We start from the raw sequence: 15,925 nt of genomic DNA, 5'->3' as shown, positions 1-15,925 counted from the left end.
TGGGGAAAAAACACTAACTTTTATTTTGAAGACAAAACCTATTTACAAATTGTAGTAATCATTGACAATACCATTTGAGGTAGATATAAAACATCAAATGATTACAAATTCTTATTCATAAATTGTGTATATGATTGTATATACTTAAACATCACAACAAGTGAGAATAATGTTGGTTTTATGGTACATCTTTTTCATGGCCATAAGTTTGGCCTTTTTCCTGCAGCAAAAGCAGATCTAACAGATAACGTAGCTCCCTTACATCCATGTACCAAGTCAAAATGTCTGCCAAGGAGAGGCAGTCATGGACTGTACCACTTGATATGTAAATCCCTTTTAAACAAAACACATACTTGGCAATTTATACCTTTACTTTTTCTGTGTTTCTTAATCCTTGACAATTAAATAGAAGACACAATATAACAAGCAACACACCCCACTTTACTGTAGTGATCACAAAGTATAAATACACCTTAAATATAAATAACTGGAGCTCAGACATCAATAACCAAAAACTTGAAGAAATAAAACAAAGATGAATAAAATCCCTGACAGTTTGTATACCAGCTTATTGACATTCATATGATATTATTTATTGGACGGGAGAGTCATTAGTTGTTCAATTCAATAAGATGCTTTACTTAGTGTTTCTATTCCATTATTTCTTGCAACTCTCTCTTTATATCTTTAAATAATTTATGCCAAATCAGGTCAGAGATCATTAAGAAATCTTGTTTTTAGCACAACTCACAAGAGTCAATCTTTAATATAAAAATACAGACAACATTTTAAAAGCTAACGGAAGTACTTCAACATTCTCAAAACACCCAAGGTGTCATCCGGATGAAAGCATGGGATAATTCTATTCTAATTCTTTTCATTCTATAGGTTTGGAGAGAAAAAAAGTTCAGATGTCTGTTTTTATGATGTGGTAATAATTTGATCTTTTTGTCCTGTCCCTGCATACACAACCTTGACCATAATTATTACAACCAATGCCTTGGGGTATAAAAAGTAAGAGTGTGCATGCCTCCTCAGTTTGGTTAAGGCACCTTCCCCTTTCTCCATGACCTACCATCGCACATTCAAAAGAAAGTTCTCTTTTAAAAACAAAATAAATACAATCAGTGGCCGTGGTGGCCCAAAGAAATTGATGGCGGCTGCAGTTTCTCTGAAGTTCGGTCTTTGGTTTCCGTGTCTGACGAGGAATCCGAGTCCTGGGCTTGCTGTTGCCTCATCCACATGTCTGAATACAAGCCTCCCTTGACTAGCAGTTCCTCATGTCTTGGATAGAGAGAAAGGGAGTCACTTGGAGTTCAATGGAGAAGGGGATTGTCACAATGACATTGAGAACATTAAGTCACTTACCGTCCTCGCTCAGCAATCCGGCCATCACTGATAACCAGAATCTGGTCAGCTCCAATTATGGTAGACAACCTTTTATATATAAGTTAAAAGAGAAAACACACATACCATTAGAAAAAAAACAAAATAGAAAAAAAATAAAACCTTTCAGAAGACACCCCAACAGTACATAAATTTCTTACCTGTGAGCTACGACGATTGTTGTACGGTTGACACACACTTTAGCCAATGAGGCCTGGATGTTGCGTTCTGTCTGTGTGTCTAGAGCGGATGTGGCCTACAGAGAGACATTATTTGTTACAACTGGAAATACCAGCAGTCATTTAACCTGTTTAAAGGGGAATGATAGTAAAACAAGTTGGGCAAATAGGGCAACGTTGTGGCAATTATTGTAAGACTTCAATCCTAAGATTCAATGTTGATTAGTGCTACGCAATATATTGTTTTTAACTGGTGCAATCAACACATCACAAAGACTGCAGCATATCGCTAAAAGACACTCATGACATTCATAATTCATTATGACTCACTTTTTTTTTTTTTAAGTGGTGCCTTTTATATTCTATTCAATGTTCAAATTTTTTAATAAAAATGTTGGAAATGATTTCCTTTTTATTTGTTTTAAATTCAGCAAGCAATGTGTTGTATTTTAGCAGATAACTGAAAGCAGCAGAAAGGCCACTTTAATGTTTATTCAACGTAAGTAATGTTATTACCGCGATATTCAACACTTATATTTTCCTCATATTGTGCAACCCTATTGTGTAAAAAACAAAAAAAAACGTTTTTGGTCTGCTTGTCCTCTCAGACATCCCTGCCCCTTCCTCTAGTCTCACCTCGTCCAGCAGGATGATCTGTGGGGCCTTGAGGATCGTTCTGGCGATAGCCACCCTTTGCTTCTCTCCTCCACTCAGCTTCAGACCTCTTTCACCCACCTGCGTATCATAACCTGCCAGAGAATAAAAAAGTTTGTAGGATGAGGCACGACCAACTAGTAGAGGAATTCAATCCCCCACGTTACTTTGAACATCCACTACAGCTTGATGCATCAGTTAAAGCACAGAGAGTTAATCCATAGGTTACCTTCGGGGAAGGTCAGGATTTTATCATGTATATCAGAAGCCAAAGCAGCCTCCTCCACCTCCTGGTCACTAGCAGAGATGCGGCCGTAGCGGATGTTATCCCGGATGGTGTTGTTGAAGAGCACGGTATCCTGGGGAACCACGCCGATATGAGCTCGCAGCGATGTCTGCTTCACCTGAGGAAAGACAATGAAGACATAGTCATTACCATCCCCGAGTGTGCCTGTGAACGTCACATCCAGCTGGGAATGGCGCAGTGGATAAGACCCATGCCTTTGGTGTTGGACACCGGGTTGGATTCCCCTGCAATACATCAGTCAATGTGTCCCTGAGCAAGACACTTAACCTCTAGTTGGTCCAGAGACTTGCAGCCTCTGACACATAAAGCAATGGTTAGTTGCTTTGGATAAAAGCGTCAGCTACATGACATGTAATGTAATATTAAAGACAATGTGACTTGTGCTTTTATTTATCTTGGTAATCTCAAGAGCAACATAAGAAGGGGCTAATTTATGCTTATAGAAGTTGGACTTCCTTAGCGTTGTACATATTGTGTCTAACTCCAGTATATAAAAACTGTGCTTTTATCACTGTATGCTCAACTGTACATGGAATTATGTTTCCATGTACTAATTATGGTGCCAAACATTTACCTTTGATATATCCTGTCCATCGATGCTAATGCAGCCTCCCTGAACGTCATAGAAACGGAAGAGGAGTCGTATGATGGTGCTCTTCCCAGAGCCTGATGGTCCCACCTGGAGAGATTAATAGGAAATTACAGAACACAGACACTTTGACTGTATGAGTAAGTAAATCCATTTTAAATTGAAGTCGTTCATTACCAGGGCAACTGTCTGTCCTGGAAGTGCAGTGAAGGAAACATCCCTGAGAATCTCCTTCCTGTAAAACAGTTAGGAAATCCAAGAACTGAGTCTAGTATGATAAAAGTAAGTCATGGCTTACATCTAGTTTAACAACTTTCCACAATTGTAGTTCTACCCAGGCTACCAAATCAAGTGTGAACCCACCCGTTTGTGTAGCTGAAGTAAACATTCTCAAACTCCACCTTTCCCTTTGTGAAGAGAAGACTTCCTGCATTTACTTCATCTTTCACCTGCACGAGAGAAACACAGAAGAAAATACAGAAGATATAATGAATAATGAAGTGGATCACAATACAGCGCCTAAAGTGAAAACCATGTACCAAGTACCTCTTCCTCTTCTTCGAAAAGTTCAAACATGCTTTCCATGTCAATGAAAGACTTCTGGATCATTCTGCAGTAAAGAACAAAAAGAGCCAACCGTTCACAACAATAACAAGAATGAACCAAAAGTGAGAAACTTTACTGAACTACAGTCGACCACAATGCATTTTAAGTTGTTTCATCCTCCTCTTACCTGTAGTAGGTTCCAAACCAGTTGAGGGGAGTGTACAGTTGGATGATGTAGGTACCAAAGAGAACAAAATCCCCAATCTAGGATAAGAGGATTTTTTTCACAGTCAAAACTAATGGCAAAATTTAAACTAGCATCGTTATTCTTCACATATACATTTTTTTTTAAAAAGATTTTTATTGTGTCTTTTTTGCCTTTAATTTATGACACAACAGCTAGGTGAGGAAGACGAGAGAGGGGGAAGACATGCAGGAAATCGTACATCCCGAGTACATGTGCGCCTGCTCTACCACTGATCCAACCTGGCCATCACACACACACACATTTTATCAAGACATCATTTTAGGAGTGTTCAGTTTACAAGCGGTGGTTCTAGTAGAGAATATATATAAAATAATGACATAATAAAAACATCTCTATTTGTATCATTAAAATCCATGTTGAAGTGCTCAGTACCTGAAACTTTCCTTCAGTTACGAAGTAGGCGCAGAGCAGGGAGCCGGCCAGCAGGCCTGATCCGATGATGAGGTTCTGTGTTTGGTTGAGGAAGGCCAGGGACGCCTGGGTCTTCCACTCAGACACCTAAAAACAGGAGGAGAGAAGAACCATCAGACGCATGCCTGTATGGGCTGGTTAAACATTGGTCATCAACCTGTACACAAATAGCATAATCAATAAGTTCTTATGTCCATAGAAGAATTCATACAGTATATACATATAGTATTTCCTGGGGGATTTGGCCTTTTGCTGTTGGTGAAAGTTGCTGATTGGCTTCCACACAGCATGTTGTGCAGCTTGACACTAAAAGCAGTGTTGATTATACATAGACAGGATTAATGTCCAAATAGAAATGTCTTCTGTAACTTACCTGATATTTTAAGATGGCATCCTCAAAACGGCTGACCTCATAGCTCTCTGCGTTGTAGTATTTCACCTATTAAACAGACAAAATAAAAAGTGGAACACAGTTTGGCATCTTATTTACTGAAACTTTTTCATAAACCAAAATGCAGATGAATGAAATGTTTGATGTACCGTCTCAAAGTTTAACAAGGAGTCCACAGCCCTGGACTTGGCATTGTTGTCCTGCTGATTCATGTCTCGCCTGTACTTCGTTCTCCATTCAGTGATAATGATGGTCAGAGCTGTTGGAAATATTGACAGGCAAGAATATCTGGGGATATGTTCAACTAAACCAAGTTGTTTATTATTAGTGTTAAATGAATTAGAATTCTGGATAGCTATGGTTGAACATGCAGTACTTACTGAGGTAGAGGGCCATGCAGACGAAGACGATCAGGCCGAACCAGGCATTGAAATAAGTGACGAAGTAGATAATAGAGACGACAATATCAACAATGGTCGGGATGATGCTGAACACTATGTAGCTGTGGTGGGAAACAAAGGGACATTTGAGTCAACTTTCTCTTCAAATAGGAGAATCCAATTTCAGGAAAAACATGGGTCCAGAAGAAACCCGGTCCATTCAGTGTCATTTCACCTGAGCAGGCTGTTAATGGAGGAGGTGCCACGGTCGATGCTTCGCAGGACATCGCCTGTTTTGCGGCCCAGGTGCCAGCGCAGGGACAGGGAGTGCAAGTGGCTGAACAGACGCACTTGAACCACGCGGTTGGTGAACTGCTGAACCTTGATCCACAGGAAGGCGCGCAGGTTACTGATAAAACCTGAGGCACCTGGGAATAGGAAAAGACAATGGTGAAAGTGATAGACACGCCTTATCACTACCTTCATGCTGAAATGAGATTAGAAACAGAAAATCAATGTGCCGTATCACTTGTATAGTAAGTGTCTGTCTTTCTGTGGCACTGCAAAGTAATGTACTCTCTACATTATAGGTCCAGAATATGAATGTGTCGGTCCTACCTGCCCCGCCGCCCTGCATTAACTTCAGCAGGACATAAATACACACTGTAGTAGCCAGAGCATTCCAGCTGCTGCCATCAGTCAGTTCATTCACTGAGAAAGGGACAAATACATCAAGGTAAATGAAAATAAAACTCTGAGGGTCAGCTACTTGGCTTGAAGATATGGAAGATAAACAAGACAATAAAAAGAGACGAGTAAGATTTGGACTGTGTTCTCTGGTCCTTTATCCGAAAAAAGATGTCTCAATTTTATCACATTACACGTCCTGAGGAAGAGTGAGTCTGAAGCCACTTGGTGTATATTTAACAATAGTTTTTGGAATGTGGCACTTGAGGCTTTCAAATTGTGGCTCAGACTTAAAAAACACTATTAGCTTGTGGCTCTAGCTTGTTGCAGCAATGTGGTTACAGAAACGGACCATTTAAGTTGAGAAGCAGCTCTGAAATAAATCAACATTTGAGTCTAAAAGGTTTGGTAACAATATATGTCCCTTACCAATATTCTTGTAGTAAATAGGTACAAAGACATTTATAACTCTCTCGAGTCCCAGCAGAATCAAACAGAAGAGGACCAGCAGCTGGAGGAAGATGTTGCCCCGGGGCCACATGTAGGGAAGGAGCATGCGGACTTTTCTCCTGAAACCCTGCCAGGTAGACTGGTTGTCCTCTGTTCTGCCCAAAAGGCTCTGAGACAGACACATAGAATCATCAATTAACACAGCACTGTGTGTGAAAGTGGAAAGAGGCCATGTCTGAGATGTGACATTTTCAATGCTAGTGCCAAATTAGAGCTCTATTGTTGCGTTACTTGTAGTAGAGCTGTAACAATTTAGCTAACAATTGTTATAAAAATATAAAGTCCGACCAATAATGCCTTATATGATTAGAGTTTGTCATATCTAAACAAAATCAACATTTACCAGTCATATAGCTAATGTCAGCATTTAATTTCAGTTAAAGAAGGAAACCGCAATTATGTAAACATTTTTTTTTATTATGTAATCATTTTTACAGGCCTAGTTACCTGTCCGCTGTTCTCAACGTCCCGCTCATCTTCATTTATCAATAGCATGTAGGGTTTCCGGGGCAACCCTGGAGCTTTGAAACCAATTAGGAAAAGCAGCCCAGTGCCGACGTAGCGCATCAGCCACAGGGCAAACTGCACCTGAGGGGTTTCATACCCAATCAAAACAGATCAATATGGATACCACATAACAGGTGTTCATCATACAAGTTACTTATGAATGTGAGGTCTTTAGAATGAAAAAGAGGTATCAAACTGAGTAAAACACAGGATCAACATTTTAACAAAACAGCATTTAAAATGAAGGACAATTAACATAATACAAAGAACACAAATGTCAAGTCATGCTTACAATTATATAAACAGGAAGTCTGTGGGAGGGGCAAGATTCTGTCTTAAAATTTGATTGGTTAACAGTGTAGCTTCTGGGATCTGATAGTTAGACTGGGTAATGACTCAGCAAAAAAAGGCTCTAGTCTTGCACTTACTAACATTGGTGTTATGCATGCTTTGCAGCATGTCTCCCTTTGTTGACTGGGTGCGGCAACATATTATAGACAACCTGCACTGCTTTAAGCCAAGTTCTAGGTGTGTCTCAACAAACTGATAACTAATAAACCCTTCATTAATTAGACTGTTAAAGCACACATCGTCAACATTCATAGAATGATAGAGAAGCGTTTTATCCTTATGAAGAATATGTGCATAAGCTATCAGTGCATTTTTGTAATCAAAAAATGAAGAATATAAAAACTGAACTTAATCTTGAATAGATAGGAATGTAGATAAACTGCACAGACATGCTGAAAGTGTGTACAGAGGACAAAAGGGAAGCTATGCATATTAGCTCAATGCAGTATGCAGTGTCCAATAGTTTGATCAAATCCAGTTTTGAAAAAAATGAGAAGACGCTTTTGCTACAAAAGACCAAGCCCTCTTAAGAGTTTACTTTTCAAAATGATGGTGATTATTTCCTCACCTGTTGTTGATTGTTCTCCAGGCCCCACCACCAGTGAGGACTGTACCAGGAGATGAAGGCCAAGTTCTCAGCTGAGAAAGCCACAGCCCAGAAGAGCAGCAGGGCTATGCTGTGGCCCCTAGTCCGGTCCATCAGCAGGGCCCTGCGTCTTTCCACCCTGAGTACGGCTATAGCCCAAGCCCAGCCCAGCGCAGAGAAGCAGCCATATAACACCACGTAGCCTGGGAGCTCTCCTCCCTTTGCGGCCCGCCACACTATCCCACCCAGAAACTGGATCAGGAGAAGGACAGAGACAGCTAGCTGGAAACCATAGAGGCAGGACCGTGGAATGAACTTGGGTTCCATTGCTGTGCCATATTTCTGGTAGAATATGCAATGGATGGTGCCAAGAAAGAAGGAGATGGTTAGCAGGATGGTGGGGACCAGTGTGAAGTAGAAGCATGGGGAGATGCCTTCATCCACCCAGGTGTGGGAGATGGAGGAATTGGCTTCGCAGTAGCTCTGAATAAACCCCATGGCTGCAGCTGGGGAGAGACAGAAATCACTTTATTAGAGATCCAGCAAGATTAAAAGTAACATGTTAAATGTCCAGAAGACTGTACACCTTAACTTAAAATTACAACAAAAGAAAATGTACATAATGTTAGGTAGTTTAAAAATCCTCCAAACAAAGAAGTGCAGAGTCTCTACACACTTGGCTGGCTACTTAGCTTTGCTGTTTTAGCTGTTAACGTCAGTGACACCATAAATTGCTGACTCACTGTTGTAGCCTACATGCTTAAGCTGCTGGTTATAAACTACCACACCATCACACATTTGCCACACATTACCAAAATGTACCAAATGTGGTGGTTAGTTAGGGCATTTTACAGGAACACTTCGTATGAAGATACATAATTTATGTTGGAGTGGGTATAATTTATACACACTCTAACATTACTCACATTGAGAAGGTGAAGGGACTATAGGCAAAATGAATTTAACACTATTAGCATGTATTCCAGAGGCTTTACACATAAAGTTAGCACATTGTACATTACCTTATTTGCCAGACGGTTGCTGTCTTCACAGTCACTTCAACGTTGGAGACCCACTCACTTGTCAGTAACAGAGGTTAACGTAACGCCAGGGAAGCTAGCAAATCCACCAATAACTGTTAGCTGTTAGCTAGCTTAGTCGGCTTTACACAGCCTTAACGTAAACACAAACGACAGTTCAAAACGTGGCGGACCGGTGAGAGTATAGGTGAGCCAGGCGCCTGTCATCTCTAACGTCAATTTTGTAGACTCGTGCTGTTAGCGGCTGGTGTCCTTGTTGTGTAAATGTTTAACAACTCCTATCCATGACTCGGCAATCGACGCAGCAGTGTTGGGCTGCACGGCCCGACACTCAGCGCCCCCAGGAGGCAGAAAGCCCTCATTATAACACCTGGATCCAGGATGGAAACGGACCTCACTCACCCAGAGCGGATAGCGGACAGCATGGACTCAGCCTTATTAAATAGACCATCATACAACTAGATAGAATGTTTGTGTAAAATTCCATATTCATAAAAAAAATGGTCAGGCACCAAGCCAACTTTCCTGCACATTAGTAATGAATTTTAGCAATGTAAAACCCTTTTATTTATTTACTATTGAAAACAAAAGAAGCCGTTAATCCCTTTAATATATTAAATACATAATATGAAATGATATGACATATGCTCAGGCATTATGAAATGTAGGCTAATAGTATTTTTTATGGTATTGTCTCTTCATTAGTGCCTGTCTTGTAATGGATGTTCTATGTATTTGTGTGTACCTTTGTATAAACCTTTGTACAATAAAGAAATTAACAAAAGTCTAATTTAACAGACCTAAAAACAAATAAGAAATTAAAAAAGATTAAATTTACATCATAAACCAAGCATCAGCACTGGTATACACTCTAAACCTCTAAACTCTAAGTTCATACAATTTAAGGTTACTTTGTATCTTACACAATACATCAATCAAATCAAATTTGGAAAAATGAGAGCTTGCAATGTTATAAGATGATCAGTAGATGGCACTAAACACTAAGGTATGATCAGAGGAAATCATCAAAAGGAGTCATTTATGAACATTGTTCATATTATCTATTGTTCATTAAACAATAGTTTATAAAACCTCCATGACTATAAACATAGATGGTGAGAAAAAAAACGTAATAATGTAATATAATGGCATGATATTTATTGCTAACAGTGTACCATTTTTGGTGCCATATTAAGACCAGTGCATGAGTTTTAAATGATTGCAGCAACATAGCTTAAGTGTGCCTCTTCCACTGAAAAAGGACCATTTGTGAGTTAAAGGAACATGTAAAGAATGTGGTCTTTTAGTGATGAGAGGGTACAAGATAAGAGCCTTCCCATCAAACTGTAAATTTACGGTGTAGTACAAAGAAGGGAAGTGACTCAAAAGCCATCTGTCGCGTCCGTCCTTCCTATGAGGACGAATTGAAGACTTTTCGGAAAAACTGTATGTGTGTGTGTAAGTGCCTGCATGTGGAAGAAAAAGAAGTGAAGCCTATTCTGGTGGATTGAAAGAAAATGGATCTTGTGGTGTCTTGTTTGAATTTATACTCACACATGCACACACACAGGACACAGGCTGGGATGGAAAAGGGGTAAATCTTATCATTTAGAACCTCCACAATGGGCATAAAGACCTGCTAATCTGCTTCATCTCTCCGGATCTTTTGTGTGAGTGGAAATGGACCTTCTGTCCATCGGCTGCTTGTCACCCCACTCTTTTGTCTCCCTGTGGATGTGATGGCCTGCCCATCACAACCCTCATCTCTCTCCCCTTTTGTGGGCGTCTCTACCTCAGCATACAGACTCAGCTGGAGCCCTATGAGTCCATTTGGTGTGTCTTTTCTTGTATTCAATCCCACCTTTTCTCTCATTCTCATTTATGCTTCTTTGTCCTCTTGAAGCTGCCTGACACATGTGGATGGTAACGGGCTGTGATAAGACGGATGTGTATGTCAATCTAATCCCTTGATTTAGTGAGAAAAGAATACTGGTTGTGTTAGGAATGCTACGTCCAATCTTATTAGTACTAAGGGCGATCAATAAAGCTTTCGGTTCTGCTGAATGCAGTATTCACTGAAGGATTGGGCTTTGTGAATGCAGTTCTTGACACTAGCTCACTGGCTGATGACCTTTGCCACCTTTAAAACTCACAAATCAAATACAACGTCTATCAAATGTGTAGACAGGCTGCATTTGCTACAGGGCTGTTGAGCAAGGACTGAACCAGCTTCTGAATAAAGACTAACAAACCACATTTTTAGGACGTTCATTTTCAGAATAAAAATAAAGTATTGCATTACTTCCAGGGATGCAACGTTAAACACATTTTTCAGTGAGTACAAATAAAGGCAACCCTTGTTTTACTGATTGTTTGAAAGTATGATGCTATATCATACATTTTGAACAGCTGCATTCATGCCACAGCTTCACCCTCACTAACTGTATGTCTCTTTCTGCCAGAAATACTACATCTGCCAGAGCCAACCCACAGTTACAATCACACTCAAACGTTCTTGGCAGAAAATGTGATGGGTTTTAGATTCAAAACCAAGCATGTTTTCTTCCAGGAAACTAAACTTTAGACTCTTCCTTTGACCCACATGCTGCAGGAGAATACTCCATTCAGGAAGTTTCAACCCGTTTCATCATTGTGGTATTTGAGTGAAAGGACCACCTACAGTTTTTCTGCTGAGTTAAGGCATCATCGACTGACAGAGTTTCTGTGAGCGGATGAGGAAGAATGGGATCCTCTTATTTTTTGATACTTTATGAATGCAACCCAAAGCTTTTAAACGGGTGACTAACCTCTCAGCACATGTTGTTGCTGACCTCCAGCTTAAGAGATGTTTGAAAGAGCTTTCTACTTGGAGAGACTTTCCACTTGGCCTCTTGAGCTTGACATTGTATCTCTCCTAGTCTGAGCTTGAAGTGTCCGACCCTGGCAGCCCACGGAGAGTAGATCAGCAACCTTCTCCTGCCACGACGCGAGCAGCGCACAGGGGATAAGATCTCCTGTCAAACTGCTCTTGATAAACACAAAAGGGGGCTGCCTCCACTGCTGGTGAACTGCACCCTTACCACAGGGTGGGGTGGGGGCTTGGAAGCCAGAAGGTGAGTGAGAAGTGGTAGAGAAAGACAGAAAGGAGAGGGAGAGGGGGTGTGTGTGTGTGTGTGTGTGTGTGTGTGTGTGTGTGCGTGCGTGCGTGCGTGCGTGCGTGCGTGCGTGCGTGCGTGCGTGCGTGTGTGTGTGTGTGTGCAAGATAACAAAGACTAGAGAAACCAGTGTGTGGGTGAATCTGTCACAGATACAGAGACCGATAGGCTGAGGTAGAGAGGTATTGTTAGAGAAGATGCAGACAGAGCCCCAAACTAACCTATCTACACACTTCAGGCACAATGGACTGGAAAAGTGGCAGCACCTTTTTCCTGTACGATACACACACACACACACACACACACACACACACATTCAAGAATATTGCTGTGAACACTAGAGGCAGTCGCACATATAGAAAAACCTGTGGCTCCCTGAGGCAAGTGACATGTAGATAATCCCAACATTCATGGAAAAAAGTGGGTTATTATATATATTGTGCGCTCAGACGTTACAGGAGAATTTATTATGAACTTGAAAGAAAGCCCTTTAGGGTGACTGCTATGCTGCACTCCAGACCACAGTATGTCAGTGCTGAATAAAGTCAGTGCTTCATGGACAGGAAAACAAGCAACACCTTTCTCATGCCCTACACTTCTGCGTGGAATAAAGGTGGACAAAAGGAAGTGTAAAGAGGAATGGAGGCAATGTGTTTGACCTAAGGAACTTCATTTCTGAAAACTCATGGTTTTGATGCAGAACAATCATTTTGTCCTAAGAATAATATTTCCATGATGGCCCGTCCAGACTCATGAACAGTTTTTTTCCCATGTACCATAAAGGAAGTAAACATTAACACTAACAAATAACTGTGCAATTGCAGTTTTTCTGCAAATTCAAATGTGCAATATCTGACTATTTTATCAATGTATTTATAACATGATCTGTTTTTATGCTTTGTCTCATGCCGATATAATGGTACTTAGTTTGTTGGACAGGTGCTGTCCAATGACAATAATGTTCAATCATGTGCTATTCTATTCAATTAATAATACACTCTTAGTGCAAGAATACCAGACATGTTCAAGACAGTTCCAAATAAGTCGCAAAAATGCAGGATTATCTCATCAAAAGCCACAAAATAAACACTATTATTGACGCCACTTTAGAGTAAGCCCTAAACTGAGAAATTAAGCTGTCTGAGGCCAAACAGTCACCTGTTGCCAATTTCTTCCAGTCACAGATTTATGGATGTGGGGGTTGACACCACCACCAGTGATGGAGTCTTTGATGAGTGAATCTAGCTCCTCATGTCCTCTAATGGCCTGCTGCAAATGTCGTGAGGGTGTTGGGTTTGACCTTCAGGTACTTTAATGCAACTTCTGCCAAATCCTCAACATGCAGAGTGGGGGTCACTGACATGAACACAACCATGGCTGCTTCTGTGTGTCGGTTGACTGTAACCACTAAACTGCATCCTCACTCCCAGTGATTATGAAATAGGTAAATAAAAAGGTTTATTGGGTCTGAAGACTATGGAGTCAGCAGCACCAAAATGAAAAAAATAGGTACTGTTTTTAGATTATTTTTTAAATTCAAACCATTTTGTATGTACATTGAAATATCAGTAAAGCAACCTGAATGCATAAGATCAGCTCTGAAGATGAAGCTTAACATGTTATGCTGAGCAATGTGTTTTGTATGGCTATTAAAGAACATTAACTATGTTGCATTTTACTGTGTGTGTTTTTGTTTCAACTTGAACAGTTAAAATACACAGAACCAAACATTACTGTGTTCTAGAATCCATTGCATCTGGAACAAGATGGAAATTCCATCACAGAATGTACTACTGTATGTCACAGAAGAGATTCCAATTCTGCCATTCTTCTCAATGCACCACAACTAAAAGACACTACATTTGTACTCTTGAACTTTACTCGAAACATCGACCATTTCACAAGACCCAGAGATATTTCAAGAAAACTGGAGGCTGCTGGCGACACTGATTGGAAAAAGTCATGGAAGTAAGGCTTTATGGATCTCTGATTCCCAAAACAGCTCAATTGACATCTGATCAATGATTATATTTCATATAAATAGATGTTATTTAACATATCAGTTTGAGGGGTTTGATGGAAATGTTACCTTTCTGACAATACTTTCTGTAATATTATAAAGACTGTCAAACCAAAAGCCAACATGAAGCTTTGGCCTGACCAATGCCTCAACAAGGCCCAGCGTGTGGTAGGTTACACTTCTCTGTCTCAGTTTTGTAAATCACAAAATAATGTGCTTGAAACCATTCATAATGAGCAAATGAACCAATAAAATTAGAACCTTTTTTTTAATTTTTTTTTTTTCAAGGCAAACGGCCATTACCGACACAGTTTGGGAGAGCTCCCACATCAAGAGCAACTACAAGATCATGGAGCCGATGGATTGCATGTCAATAAAATGCCCAGTAGCAGAGCTCCTCATTACAAAACTGACAGGTAAGTCTTTTATTATACTTCAAATAACTTCAACTATACAGTTTTTTCAACAGCTAACAAGCGTTTACCGATCCTCAAAACTAAATGTTAGTTTAGTTTTAGATGTTTATGGGGGGAAAAATCACAAGATTTAGAGGTCACTGTAGATTTTGTGTGCACAATGTCTGAATATTTTCACCAATAGTCCTCATCTATGCCATTGGTGTCATGTCAGTGCAACATAGAGCATCTTTAAACATCAGTTTGTCATTTATGGATCTTTGTCAATATGCATTACAGCCATCATGATGTTGTCTTAACAAAGTACAAAAATTATCTGAATTGTCTAGTGAGAAATTCATTTTTGACAGTAGTTGACAGTATGCATTGTTTAGTAGATGTTTATCAGCATTAAAACACCTGTCTAAATGATCAGCTCAGTAGTTGTGCCCTAGTTTAACATGCCACTGTGTAGTCTGGCACCTTTGGGGATTGGCGACATAGGTTTGTTAACCCTCATGTTGTCCTCGGGTCAAATTGACCCATTTCCCTACATCAATGTACTTTTTAATTAACCCAAAAAACATGATTGATTACCAAAAACGCTCTTTGGCAAGTACAAATCTCTACTGTCATTCAATTTGATAGCATTTGAAAAATAAGTTGAAGTGGAAATAGTATTGAGTAAAAGTTGACATATTCCTGTCTATGATTATCCATCAACATCCACTTAGTTTTAGACTAAATAATTCCTAATTTCTGATTTACTTACTCAAACATTAGGTATAATTTCCTTATTTATTGACCATGAATTCCAAAAATAACTGTAAAACTAAAGTTAACAAGTTAGTGTCAGTATATTTATGTATTACTATTAATACATAAATAAATTTAAAAAATTAAAATTTTGAATGAACTCTAGGATTAATCTATGGGTTTATATGACTGTTATGTGACCTAGATAATGTAATAACATAAGTACATAGCCTATGAAGTTAACCTCACGTCTTTATTATCATAAAACATGCAATAACTTGTCTGTGTCATAGTGAGTCCTTTAATATCTTTACACACTTTTGTTGCAGAATATGCAGCTTTCAAGAGGCAGCCACTATACCACCTCCACCAATGAAGTACTTCTACTGTGAGCCCTTGGGTGACAATGTGTTGGGCATGGGAGACGCTCATGAGAAGATTTTGAAGAACATTGGGTTTCGTTCTCTGGATCCAAAACTTTTGCCTCATGAAGTTCCACTGCCTCTAAGTCCTTCGCCTGTTGATAACATGTTGGGCATGGGAGACGCTCGTGAGAAGATTTTGAAAAACATTGGGTTTCGTTCTCTGGATCCAAAAGTCTTGCCTCATGAAGTTCCACTGCCTCCAAGCCCTCCACCTCCTGAGTATGTGCTTCACATGGGAGACGTTCATAAGAAGAAGTACCCAGATTTTTCTGACAAATGGCTTACTTCTCAGTTATATGAAGGTCATAATTTGATGCCCCTCAGCCTCCTGGCTCAGATTCCACTGCCTCTAAGTCCTGTGCCTGTTGATAACATGTCGGGC

At 39.9% G+C, this 15,925-nt stretch overlaps 1 protein-coding gene across 1 annotated transcript; it reads right to left on the bottom strand.

Moving 5' to 3' along the window:
* Positions 1 to 883: 883 nt before the first annotated feature.
* On the bottom strand, positions 884 to 9,138 carry abcb6a (ATP-binding cassette, sub-family B (MDR/TAP), member 6a). Its single transcript, XM_034864758.1, has 20 exons — positions 8,775 to 9,138; positions 7,735 to 8,258; positions 6,756 to 6,896; positions 6,228 to 6,417; positions 5,730 to 5,822; positions 5,347 to 5,539; positions 5,112 to 5,233; positions 4,881 to 4,990; positions 4,714 to 4,779; positions 4,302 to 4,427; positions 3,849 to 3,925; positions 3,662 to 3,725; positions 3,479 to 3,564; positions 3,293 to 3,350; positions 3,101 to 3,205; positions 2,449 to 2,623; positions 2,202 to 2,314; positions 1,548 to 1,642; positions 1,369 to 1,437; positions 884 to 1,284 (listed from the first exon to the last, which is right to left on the bottom strand). The coding sequence occupies exons 2-20, from the start codon at positions 8,248 to 8,250 to the stop codon at positions 1,125 to 1,127; spliced, it is 2,559 nt and encodes an 852-aa protein (XP_034720649.1). The 5' UTR covers positions 8,251 to 8,258; positions 8,775 to 9,138; the 3' UTR covers positions 884 to 1,124.
* Positions 9,139 to 15,925: the final 6,787 nt, after the last annotated feature.

This window comes from Etheostoma cragini, chromosome 24 (assembly GCF_013103735.1).
Source record: "Etheostoma cragini isolate CJK2018 chromosome 24, CSU_Ecrag_1.0, whole genome shotgun sequence".
In the NCBI taxonomy this organism is placed as follows: domain Eukaryota; kingdom Metazoa; phylum Chordata; class Actinopteri; order Perciformes; family Percidae; genus Etheostoma; species Etheostoma cragini.
Note: the sequence above shows the minus strand (reverse complement) of the source record. Positions and strands in the feature narration are given on the sequence as shown.